The 13,293-nt window shown below is 43.7% G+C and overlaps 1 protein-coding gene across 1 annotated transcript in view; it reads left to right on the forward strand.

The window, feature by feature from the left end:
- The window catches only part of LMX1A (LIM homeobox transcription factor 1 alpha), a 159,309-nt gene that overhangs the window by 1,056 nt on the left and 144,960 nt on the right, over positions 1 to 13,293 (forward strand). Inside the window, exon 2 of the mRNA XM_028488140.1 lies at positions 381 to 639. Coding sequence (XP_028343941.1) covers positions 381 to 639 — 259 coding nt within the window. The remainder of the gene's footprint in view (positions 1 to 380; positions 640 to 13,293) is intronic.

Here is a 13,293-nt window from a genome sequence, read left to right on the forward strand (position 1 = left end):
AGACAAAACCAAACAACAAAGTAGAAAATTCTTTTTCCACACTCACGGTTTTAATAATAGACAATAGAGACAAGCATAGTGAGTGATTTAGTGATTACGTGATAAACCTGGGAGCACAAATTTATTTGCAGGCCGATTTTACAGGGTGTGCGCACGTTTGCGCGCATACCAGGGTAGGTTTGATCATTAAAGGCCCCTTATTGATTTCTACCCCCTCCCCTGGTAGAACTGAAACCTTCCCACATAGTCCCTGTTTATTAGAAATGCCATTTGGTTTGATTTTGCTCTGCTCTCCAAATCTCAGCTTGGATGTTTTGCAGGGGGGCTTCCCAGGGTGGGAGGACGCGGGGGTAAATCCGTGGGTGTGGAGTGATCCGTAGCTGGTCCGGGCTGGGTTTGGCCGGGATGCTGGGCCGGCTCGGCTCACGGGCGGACGTCTGTTGCTGCCGTAGGCAGAGCGGTGAGCCCCAAGTCTGTCTGCGAGGGCTGTCAACGGGTCATCTCGGACAGGTTTCTGCTGCGGCTCAACGACAGCTTCTGGCATGAGCAGTGCGTGCAGTGTACCTCCTGCAAAGAGCCCCTGGAGACCACCTGCTTCTACCGGGACAAGAAGCTCTACTGCAAGTATGACTACGAGAAGTAAGTGCCCGCGCCTCGGAGCGCGTCCCACACACTGGATCGGCGGGCGAGGGAGACTTTGTCCTTCTTCACCCCCTCATATGCTTCTGGAGGGAGCAAGGTGCACCCGAGTGCCCAGATGCGCAGGTGCCCATTCACCCGCATCCTCTACGCTCCCCAGGGCGGCAGAGGACTGTGCCGGCGCACGCAGCCACGGCCCAGGCCCCGCAGAAGCGCAAGGGATGGCTCCCGCTGTGGTCTGCTCGCCCAGTTTTCCCGACCTGGCCATTCCCCGAGGACACTCCTTTGTGGGTACCCCCACCTCATCAACGTTGTTTCTCCCCTCCCTGCTTCACGGGGGTGCCCTTGGGGGCGGCCAGCGGCCCACCTCTGCTCGCCGGCTCCCCCTCCACCTTACCCATCTGTCTGCGCCACCCACGCGCTTATGCGCAGAGCTGAGGTGGTCTTGATTCCATAGCTTGGGTTCCCTGTGCTCCTGCCTCGCTTGGCTTTGTCCACTGGGGTCCCCAACAGATTGGGCTCGGAAACACCACTGCTGCCCCTCTGAGCTCCGCGGCAGCGCACACCCCTTTTGCTTTTTCTCTCACTGTATTCTCCCCAGCCCCTTCCCCGTTGTCTGCAAAACCCTCGGGCCATAGGAGCAGTTAGGCCAGGTCCTCCATCCTCCGCCTCCTCCCTAATTCCCATCTAGGGGGGGATGCGTTTCTGCCACGCCGCAGGTTCAGTTTCCTCCCGTCGACGACGCGAACGTTCTGGTGTGTTTTGAGGAGAACTAGGAGACAGGTATTTAAGAAAGTGGATTATTTCGATTCTAGATCTCCATAATGTCTAAAGCCTGGATGAGGCTGGGGGGTGGGAGTTTGAAGGATTTCCTGATTCCGGCCAGGCCTGGAGTTGCTTAGTAGAGCTAAGCGGGGGTAGGCTGGGGGGGGGGTGGCGGGGGTGGGGGACTGCCTTTCCTGGTCATTTGAGGAGAACTAGGAGACAGGTATTTAAGAAAGTGGATTATTTCGATTCTAGATCTCCATAATGTCTAAAGCCTGGATGAGGCTGGGGGGTGGGAGTTTGAAGGATTTCCTGATTCCGGCCAGGCCTGGAGTTGCTTAGTAGAGCTAAGCGGGGGTAGGCTGGGGTGGGGGGGTGGCGGGGGTGGGGGACTGCCTTTCCTGGTCAAAACAGCTCAGTAACAGGGACGCTGACTTCACCGAGCTGTGCCGGGTATTGAAGCAAAGAAAAGTGGCTGAAACGGAGGCCTCTGTTTTTGTACCCGAGGACTGCATAAGTGACGGAGTGCCCTCGGGGCATGGGCAGGAAAATTCTGCATTTGTCACTGGTGAATGAAAGGGACAGCACTATATGAGGATAATCAAGGGAGGGTTAGTGTTCCTGAAAAGCAGTTCCTATCATGTTATTAAAAACACACCATGAAAGGAGGTGTCCAGGAGAAGTCCCAGTATAACAAAAAGCTCTGAGAGAGAACAGAAGTATCTTCTTTTCTGATTTGCCTGGGCTCTGAGGTTTACTACAGACTGACAAAGCACTCAGATCCAGTGACCACACACACAAAAATTCTTTCTACTACTCTCACTCCTTTGCTATAGCAAGCTTGAATTTTACCCCCATGTGGATAGAGTACTGGGCATTTTGTTTTGTTCTGAAAAGATAATTTTACATTTTTCAGCACACCAAAACATAGGTGTTTGATTTTGGATGAGTTGGGCAATACAGAAATATATAAAGGAGTGAACACGCATCACCTTTATCCAAAGTGGTGATTACGGTTTCAATTTTTTAAAAAAGAAGATGTGGTTGTATCTGTTCTTGATTGTTTAGTGCTCTAGTGTCTGAGCGAAAAGGGCTGTTTTTAGGTAATTAAGCAGATTTTGTGCACACAACTTCAAGTACCACCTTTGGATAAAGCTTCTGGTTGATTGCTCTTTTTTTTTTCTTTTTTCTTTTTTTTTTTTTTTTTTTTTCCCCTGTTGCTTTTCGTCTGAAGGTTTTGGGATTGTGTAGTCCCAATCTTTATCTTTGTGCTTATAGATTACTGAAATGTCCACATCCTTCAGGCACAACACTAGCAAATTCAAAAGTATGGGAGCTTAGGAAAGGATTTGGGTGGTGAATTTCTATTGTTTGTGGAAAAAAAAAAAATCACGAATCAAAGAAGGCTTAAGGGTCAACACAGCTGTCTGGCCAGTCAAATCTTCTTTAAGGAAGTCAGGCTGTGTCAAGAGGAGAAGAAACAGTTGTTGTAAAGTACTTAACACAACAATGTCCCCTCCATTTCAGCTTCCCAGGTTTGGAGCGGTTTGGGCTTATTAGCCCACTAGGGTCAGTTCTCCCCGCACAAAGCTATTTCTGCAAAGGGAAAATTGCAGGGATCAACTTGCCAGCTGTTGGCCAGAACCAAGAAGATTTTACAGAGTAGTGTGAGCTACATTGTTTGGAGAGGTGTTGATGCTACAGTGAGGGTTTTTAATTTTGATTTTAACATATATTTTGGAAACACAGATGGCCAAAATGGAGTTGCTTGTCTCTTTAGTTCACTGTCAGCACTTGTCTGTGCCCAGAGCCTCCACTGTTTTTTCAGATTAATTTTATTCCGTTTTTCCCTCCTCTGTTCCCCGTCCCAATCCTGTTCTTCTTTAACCAAGCAGGGCTGTAATATATTTAATAATCTTAATGGCATTCATCTGCGTGGTGGTTGCTATAAGAGAAGAAACGGTGGTTTGTTTGTTTGTTTGTTTGTTTGTTTTAAAATTAGGCTCAAGACAAATTCCTTTATTCAACAAGCTCTTTGAGCTTCTACAGGCAAGGCACTAGGCTAGGGGATAGGAGGATACTGAGAAAAAGTCTCGGAGCCTGCCTTCAGGAGGCTTATATTATAGCCTAGCACTTTGTCCATCTATATTATCCTAACTATTGAGTATTTCTTGAAAACCTCTACTGAGACTGCAGGACTAAGTATTGAATAGAAGCTGTCTGGAATGACCAGAAATTTATCCTCCAGGAAGATGCAATTCAATTTTAGATAATAGTCATGAAACAGTCACAGAGAGCACATTTCCTCTTTAACAAATACATTTGTAAAAATAATTTTTGCTTTTTTTCTTTGGATCTTTTTAAAAATGTGAGACCCAGCCAAGGCAAGGGGAAAGGAAATTAAGATGGAAGTTAAAGTGATACGACAATGGTGGTGGTAAATTATGGAACAGTTCATCGAAAATGAATATTCAGGCAGTGCCCTGTCTCCAAAATTTATGGAGTTCAAATGCTGTTTTTACACATCAAAATAAAAGAACATATAGCTAATGTACAGTCTTCAGTGAAGTTCATAAACATAATATTAACAGAGTGGGCTTATCCTATTTATGTTAGCCATTTGTATGTGCATTTCTGGCTATTGAGCACTGTTGCATTTGAATTATTAGCTGCCTATTCATGGTGGCAGGCAGCCAGTTAAAAAGTGAAATTTCTGCTCTATCAACTAGTTGTTACACCTTCTTGATGTCAAACACCATATCTGTCTAATTTTAAAGAATTGAGTTGACAGTGGCGTCTTAGACGTACAGCCATTCATTTTAAGACTTCAGGGTATTTTGTTAAATATTTGTCTCATACACTGTGACACTCTTAGGAATAATTTATCTCCTCAGCATCCAAAACAAATAAGCATTTAAGTCTGGAGTGCAGAAAACTGATTTATTAATGTCCAGAAATTAAGAACTGGAGGTGACCTTTATTGTTCATGACGTGCCTGCCGTCAAAGAAAAATAACTAGTTCGGTGGGATGGTACATGCACAGAACTGATGAAGGGGCATCATGTCACATAAAACATCAGGATGCTGTAGGTGTGGGTGTTTAAACGTTGGACTCAGCTGTCTTCAGCGTTCCCGAAAGTTAGCAGACAAGCAAGGTATTTTCCAGCCTGGGGAACTTCTACTTACATAACTCCTGTTCCCTATTTAACTGAGTCCTCTAGGATCTGGTTAGTTTGGAGTTTTCCCTGAATTTGTTGCAAACAAATACTGTAGTTGGACTTACGTTGGAGAAAGAAGAGGCTGCTGAATAACAGGAATGTGGTAATACAATAGATAATTAAGCCTTCTGGAAGGGATCCCACATTTAAATCAAGTTTATATTGTTTCTTTCATGTGCCTGGCGGCTCTGTGTGTCAGGCGGGGCCCTCTCCCCTCACATATGAAGTTTATCATTACCCCTTAGATTGTTCTGGACATCCTAGGAGCAGTGTGGGATAGTACTGCTGTCATCAGGGCTGCTCTTATAACATCATAACTCCCCACATGTCAGCAAAGTGCAGGCCTTGGGAAACCTTCTCTCAGAGGGCCAGTCCATGTTTTCTCCCCTTTCTTTTGGAGCAGACCAGTTTTTCTGAAGAAGGGGACTCCAGTGAAGCAAAGTACATATCCCTCACTTAAAGCTTTCTCTGTATTTATCTTTCAACCTGCTGATTGGCAGCCCCGAGGAGAAAATGGCTGAGGTGATGATTTCTTTTAGGATCAGTAATGAACTAATACTGCATTTTCTCAAGGTAGTGTAGGCTGTATGTGTAGGGAGGAGGGTTAGTTTGGTTTTATTACTGTGACATTACTTGGAGATCAAAATTGGGCATCAGTTCCTCATAAAAAAGCCCACAGATGAAATTACAGAGGCAGTTGTTAGATTTTTACTCTATCTTTTGTTGGCCTCACTCCTGGCATAATAAAATTTAGGAATATAAAAATCAAACACAGCTAGGTAATAAATTGATGTCTGCTTTAAATTGCAGGGGAGCTTAGCTTGGGATAAGCACCGTCCATGGGCTGTGGCTGTGTTTGTGCAGGCTGATTTATCTCTTTTTTTATTTAGAGGGTGATTGGAAACACTCCTCGTTCAGAGGTGTTTTCTCTTTTTATATGTATTGGTCCGTAGGTAGGACTTTCTGAATCTCAGACTTAAAATGTTGAAATAAAATTAGAGAGCAGGAGTAGATATTAATAGTATTCTGGGGATTAGATATGAACATTGCCTTTCAGAGTAGACTTGTGGGATTCTTTTGATCCGTAATGTAAACGGAGCACACTAAAAAAGTTATTTATCCAATCCAGTTTTACATATTATAGAGTTCTGGGATTTTGTCATCCACCTGGCTAAGGAGTTGCTTTTGCTGTTCAGATTTCAGTGACAAGAGCTTTTCTGATAGTTCATTGTTTGTCTTGCTTTTTAGTTTCATTTTTCTGATTTATAATTTTTGTGTGACCTAAAATACTGTTACTAATTTTAGAGAGCCCTCTTTATTGTTGTTTTTTAATTCTGGGAAGGTTTTTTGGAATTAATGAGTAGGTACTGTTTCTCTAATGAGAACAATTCCATTCATTAAATTATCAGCTAATTAATTTTTATGGTCAAATAAATTATTTGGGTCCTACTGTTCAGAACTGAGAAAATAGGCAAGGATTTAAAATACTCATTATATTGCCAGGAATTTATTAAAGCTTCTTAGAGTAAACTGATATACAAAATGTCATTGTTGCTTTATATCAAGATCGAAGTAACCCATATTGAATCCCGTTAATTTGATTGTTAAATATAGTTGTACAGTACTGGGAAATGGACTGTGGGGGAAAAAGTGCAATCACATCCACCATAAAAAGGTTTAAAAGTAATTTCCGCCTTAACTATGAAATCTTAGCTTTACTTTAATGCTTTGCAATTTTTTTTTTTATACCTTTCTAACATGGAAATTTAAATGCCCATATCTTCAGATGGGAGTTCTTGGTAAGCCACTTGCAGGGTGGGGTATGGAGGATTGGAGGCTGTATGGGGTGGGCAGTGCCACCCCTCACCCCACCCTGCACAGAAGCAGAAAGGGTCCTATGTGGAAGAGCCCTGTCCAGTTTCCAGCATGCCTAAGGCTTCCCCCTAGGAATGAATGCCCTGTATGTTTTTCTGAAAGTTTCTTAGCAATGTGTAGATCAGCGTTGCCAGCAGCCTTTTCAGATTCAGTTTGGGGAAGCTGGTAATTTTAGGAACAAAATGTAGAAAAGGTTCTGGACAAAAGAGGCCCTTTTCTCCTTTGTGCCTGTTTTCTGGAACCCACAGAAAAACTTGGTACGCCTCACGATTTACATTTTCTCCTTCGTCTCCTTGAGTAGTGCGATGTGGGACAGTTTAGTCAATTTATCACAATTAGAATTAGTTATGTTATTATTGACCAATGTCAGCTGCAGCTTTGTGTCTCTTTGTCGTATATTAAATGAAACCCGGCCAACTGTCTTGCTGAAATGAAGCAAACACCTTCCAAATGTCAAATTGTTATTTTAGTCAAGCACAATTATCTGTCTCTATATTTTTAACCAAGATGAAATTAATAAAATTGCTGTGGCCCTGGCATTAATTAGCAGGAGGATTAGAGCTATATCAGCTAAAAAGGAGGTGTAAACACTATAATCTTGCTGCATGTTTGTTTTCACACTACTGAAAATAAATAAAATGAGACTTAGGATAGGGATTAAGTTTCTTTTGGCATTAGACAGCAGATGCAATTGGAATGCAGCAGAAACAGTGAAGTATTAGTGAAGACATTATCAGAGGAATAAAACTGTGGCCCAACATTGGTTTCCTACCAATTTCTGGTAGACTTGGTCCCATTGCGAATAGCCCCATCTGGGCAGTTAAAAGAGGATTTTTAAAACCTGCTTCCGTGCTGTACTTTTCAGTTGCGAACCAAGGCAACCAGATCATCTGTAGAGCTTGTCACCTGGCTGCCATGCTCGGGTTCGCTAGAATTTAATGGAACCCTTGCCAGATTCCCCATTATTGCACCATAATGTCATAACAACTAAAAATACAAAATGGACTGTGCTTCTCCTAGTCCTTAACTGAAGTCACATGAAAGAGTTTGGTCTCTTCTAGCCTTTCCAGATTCCAGTTGGGGGATCCTATTTTTGGATAACAGTAAATATGTCTGGCTTTTCTGACTCTCTAGGCCTCCAGTGGCTTTCTACCCTGATAGATTTGTATTTTATCATCATTACCCTATAATGGACAAACCCTGGTAGGTATCTGGCCACTGTGGATTGGACTACCTTGTCTCATGGGCCAGTTAAACTCTTCATATTAAAAAGATCTTTGACATCCAGCAGTGCTAGGAATGGGCCACATGCCATATCTGACTTCACATCTAGCCCCATCCCATCTGCCTCCCCCTCACTCCCCTATGTCCTGTGGAATTCTACTAACTTGACTCTTGCAAGCACATGATATTACTTAACACCATCTCATCCACTGCCTCATTTTTCCCCCATGCCAAGTTTATGGACTGTTAGTCCTCTTTTAATTTTTCTCACTTGGAGGAAACAAATTCGTCTTTTAGATACACAACATAATGGTCCACCCAGTTGTGGAGCAGGGCTCAGCTACAATACCTGGTGAGGGGCATTACGCTCAGGTTTGCATGATCCCATGACCACACTCTTTGGGCGCCTGAACATCTTTCTGAGTGTGCCTGGCACCTTCATGGATGCTGGGTTATGTTTTTCAGGGGGTCGGAGAAGTGCCCGAGTCTGATGTCACCAGTAAACCAGGACGGGGAGTCGTTTGGTGAGAAGCCTGGCTAGCTGATAGTGTGTACTCACTCTCAACTTTTTTTGCTGCTTCTTTGGGTGTCACACTTCTCCAGCCTGGAAAGAACCATCCTTTATCTCTTGAGCACCAGGGTCTGCTGCTGCAGTGAGAAGGGACCTTTGGAGCAGCCTCCTCTCCTAGTTCCGCCTGGGCCCCTTCAGTTACACAGTAGCCACTCCTCGACTCAGAATTCTCTTGCCTGCTCCCTATCAAGCCTCAGGAACTTTTAAAAGGATTTTTCAAAACAAAACAAAACAAAACACCCCCTCCTGAACTCCAGATTAGCCTCTTAAGCTCATTAAAGTTCCTTTAAATACCAAAATGTTGGGCTCCTGGGGTCTATCCCCCCAAACCATATTTTCATTCTTAACATTGTTGTCATCATTTGGTGTGCAGCAGATTAGGGCCAGCTCCCTCTGGGCCCATAAACAGTCCCCTCTCTCTCTGTAGGGGGGTCCAAATATGTCTTTGTTTGAGTACTCAGAAGCCTAAACCTGAGTGGAAGCTGATGCCGGCTTGGTCTGGGGCCCCCAGCTCCAGGGTGGAGAAGAGGTTGATGTCACTGGGGACAGGGTGGGGCCCAGAAAAGGGAATGGGCAGGTGAGTGGACGAAGTGTGGCTCATACAGTTTTCAGGCGTTTGGTAGTCATTGAGCCCTCTCCCAGTCGCTGGGGAGACCCAGTAATGGGCGAGATTTAAAGGATTGTCCTTGCCCTAGAGAGTCAGCACGGCTTTGGGATCCCTTTTGACTAGGACCCAACAGAAACACTAGAGCCCAGTTTCTGTTCAGCTGCCAGGCATTGCTGGCCGTCATCATCCAGAGGTGGATCTTTACAGCTACACCTGCCTTTGGCCTGATGCTCTCTCTTTTATTGCAGCCTCTTTTCCAAAGGGCCTCCTTAATACATCCCAGCCCGGTCTCTGTCATTTCAGGCTTCCTTTCTTAAAGCTGGCTCTTCGGGAGAGCTTTCTGGTTTTGACAGTGGAACAAATCCTTTTTAACATAACCATCGAGAGTTTCCTCCCCTGCTGCTGGCTCCCCCTCACCCCTTCTCCTGCCCCTCCTCACATTGTAGCAGGGATTCCTGTTGTGCACGTATTCCCGAGTACCAAGCGCAGTGACGGCTACCGTCTTCACTGGGATAAGGGCTCAGCTCTTCAGAGACATAAACCATGCCATGCTAGTGCCTCATGGGCGGTACCATGAAGTAGACATTGGAAATCCAAAGGGGAAGGACATCCCAGGAGACCCTTCCCTGCGTGTCTTTGGCCGGAGTGTTGCTTGGTCTCTGCAACTATCTTTCCCCTGGGGCTGTATGCACCTGGAAGCCCCGAGTTCAACCACAGCACGGGTTTTCCAGCCCCATTTTCAGAATCTCAGCTCAGCCTTGCCTTCTTGCGTGTCTTATGCTCAGAACCTATCTTATGACCTTTTAATTTTCAAATTATGCTGTGTGCAGGCTAGAGCCTGCTCTCCGCTAGCTGTCAAAATGGAGAGGATGTTATGAAATAATTCACATTGGGATGTACTGTGATATTCTTCCAAAGATACTTTTTAACTGGAAGGGTGTTCAGTCACATTATTTTCTTTGTGTTCTGTTATTGGTTGGGTCCTTCTATTTTAAAAGTCCACGTCCATAGATGGAAGGGGTTGGACAGGTGGATATGAATGGTTTGGGCACTCCACAGCTCTCTGCATTACTGGAAAAATAATATGAAACACATGTCCTACTGTCAAGAGATATCCAAGCCACAATTTCCTCGTCTATACAAAGGAATAGAATAATAACAACCTCATAGGGTTATTGTGAGGATTAAATAAGGTAATGAACTTGAAAAGCCTTTTGGTAAAATGTGGAGAACTATACAGGCTTGGGTATTATTATTGTTGGTTTTTTAATATGAGCAAAAGAATACATATTCTTAGAAGCTGTGTACAATAACACAGGCTAGTGGTTAAGAGCATAAACTCTGGAGCCAGAGTGTCTGGGACCAAACCCTTGCTCAGCTGCTCACTAGCTGTGTTACCTTGGGTGAAGGTCATGCTTTCTCTGTGCCTGTTTCCTCTCTCTAAAATGAGGTTAAGAATAGTACCAACCTCAGAAAGTTCCAGTTGTAACATAAATAAGTACTAGGGATGTAATGCACAATATGATAAATATAATTAACACTGCTGTATGTTATATATGAACATTATTAAGAGAGTAAATCCTAAGAATTCTCGTCACAAGGAAAACTATTTTTTTCCTATTTATAAAAAGTTTGTACCTATATGAAATGACGGATATTCATTAAACTTACTGTGATAATCGTTTCATGATGTATGTAAGTCGAGTCATTATGTTGTACACCTTAAACTTATGCAGTGCTATATGTGAATTATATCTCAATAAAACTAGAATTTAAAAAATTGTACTAACCAACCTCATAGGGTCATTTTGGGTTAATATTTTTAAAGCATGCAGATCAACGATTGGCTCATAGAAAATGCCATCAAAGGATGTGTTGAAAAAAATTGTATCTTTCTGAATTTTCAAAGAGCCTTCACAGATATTATCTTTATTGGACCTTACAACAATTTAAAAAGTTAGATAAGGAGAGGTGGTTTCTTTTTTTCCCTTGCATTTTGTAGCTGAGAGAGAAGCTGGGATGCTATCCGAAGCCTCTGACTCCTGGTCCAATGGCCTTTCCACTAAATCACACCATCTGCTCCTTGAATTCTGGTGTTCACACCCCAGTGAGATCACAATTCTCAGTCTGTCCTATTGAACTAGCTCTTGGAAAACAAGTCCCCACCTGCTAGATACTTGAGCTTTCCGGCAGCCTTCCGACGGTCAGCTGTTTATATATTCTGTGGTTTTAAAGGAAGTTTTTTGGATTTGGGGAATGCCTGAGTGAGTGAGTGTGTGTGTGTGTGTGTGTGTGTGTGTGTGTGTGAAAGCTGCTAGTGTACACTCATCACTCCTGTTTATCAAACTCCTCCGCAAGCGCAAAGCTGTCCTACCCGTCCCTCCTGTCCCATCCCATCTGCATCGGTCTCCACTGTCTGCCAGCATCGCTGTTCTTCCACACCAGAAGAATGACACAAAGGGAGACAAGCATCCGTGTTCCTCCTCTCCAGCTCCCAGAGTTTGCTATTGGTGACTTTTGTTCTGGGAGCCTGTCTGCACATTTGGCAGCAGAACTGTTAACTATCAGATCTGGAGCCTTCTAGGCATACTTCCATTGGGACTAGCCAGCAGCTGTCCATCCATTCCTCAGATAACCCCTTTCCAAGTTTTCTTCTGAACTGTGCTGTATTTTCAAACAAGCCTCAGCCTCAGCTAGGAAAGATCCCACTGTGCCCCCATGTGAGGCTGATTTCCCAAACTATTCACTCCCTCTTGTTTATTACTTGGCCTGGCTGTATCAAAAAAGGGATAATGGAATCTTGGGTTTTGAGGAAATTAAGTATTCCTGTATTGTGCTATTTCTCTCACCACTGCCGACACTTGGTTCTCTTAAAGGTAGGTCCAGTCAATTTTAGAGAGATGAAATGTACATTTGAATTTAATCTCTGTAAACTGACGTTTAATGAAACTGGAGATTTCAGGTAATACACTAGCAATTGGAATGCGCTTTAACTAGTTGTATGTGCATTTCTCAAATTTAGAACTAAATGGAATCTTATAAACAGTTGGTTCATTAATTAAATTACTCATGCATTCCTTTAATCATCAGACTTATTAAATTCCTGTATGTGACAGATATGTAAAAATGAATAAAACAAAGCACTGATGTATTAACAATCTAGCAGAGATTGCTTAGAGACGTAAATTAAACAGAGGCTTGAAAGAAGAGTAAACTTGTTTTAAGAGAGGCATGGCCACTGGGACTGAGTACCAGCTTATCTAAATCCCTTGGTTCCCTATTGCTATGTGCTATTCATTATCTTTATAGTGCTTATCATAATTTGAAGTGCATATTTATTTGTTGGTTTACTATCTGTCTGTGTCACAAGATCATAAGCTCAGTGAGGGCAGGGACCTTCCTCTTTCTGTTTCGTTTTGTTTTTTCACTCCTGTATCTCTAGCATCTTGCATGGTTCTCGACAAATAATAGGCATTAGACATGTCGGCTGAATGGATAAACGCATCAATGAATGATTTGCTTGGGGTTGTTGAAAAGGCTTCCTGGAAGAGGTGATATGTTAATTGGCTCTTGGAGCGTGAATCCGTTCAGGTGGAGATGTCCAGGAGGCAGTTGTAAAAGAAGATCTAGAAGCTATCCTGGACAAGAAGCTTTAGGATATGTTATCATATAATTATGAGAAGTGCCCAAGGGGATCCTACGCAGAGTGAGAAGAGGCCCAAGGGTATAGCTTTGGGGAGCCCTGGGAGAGGCTCTGATGAAATGGTACGGATGCAGGAGAAAACGCCAGGGTGAGTGGACTTCTGGAGGACAGGGCAGAGGTGGGGAATTTTTTAAAGTAGGGCCACCTATTTGCTCTTGGAATTGGCAGTTAGTCAGTGGTAACCTTATCAAGAATAGCTTTGTCAGAAGCTTGGAGGGATCAGGACAGCATTTTGATGGGTTTTACAATAAAAGAAAGAAGAAATGGAGTGATATGGCCAACTTTTTTGAGAAGATGGGTAGTGGAAGAAAGATGGGAGGGAAAACAGTACCTGGGGTAGAGGTAGAATAAAGGGAAGATGTTTTAGGATGGTGTAGTTTTGAGGCTATATGATGGCTAAGGTGAGTTTTGCCAGGAAAGGGAGGAGGCTGAGGAACTGGGAGAGAGAGGGGCCTCCAGTTGACAGAGGAGAAGCTTGGGGAGGGTCAGGGATACATCTAGGGTACATGTTGAACTCCTGCTTTGGTCTCTCCTAACCATTCATTCCCTTTGTTCTTTTGTGCATTTCTCTGTGGATTAGCCAGAACTGATCATCACTGAACAGAGGCCGGCAGAAGGTGGATCCATTTACCATCTCTCCTCAGGATCTCTTGTAAGGTGGCTACTGCAGCTTCCCACGTAGCTTCTTTCT

The sequence above is a fragment of the Physeter macrocephalus genome, chromosome 4 (genome assembly GCF_002837175.3).
Source record: "Physeter macrocephalus isolate SW-GA chromosome 4, ASM283717v5, whole genome shotgun sequence".
NCBI classification, from domain to species: domain Eukaryota; kingdom Metazoa; phylum Chordata; class Mammalia; order Artiodactyla; family Physeteridae; genus Physeter; species Physeter macrocephalus.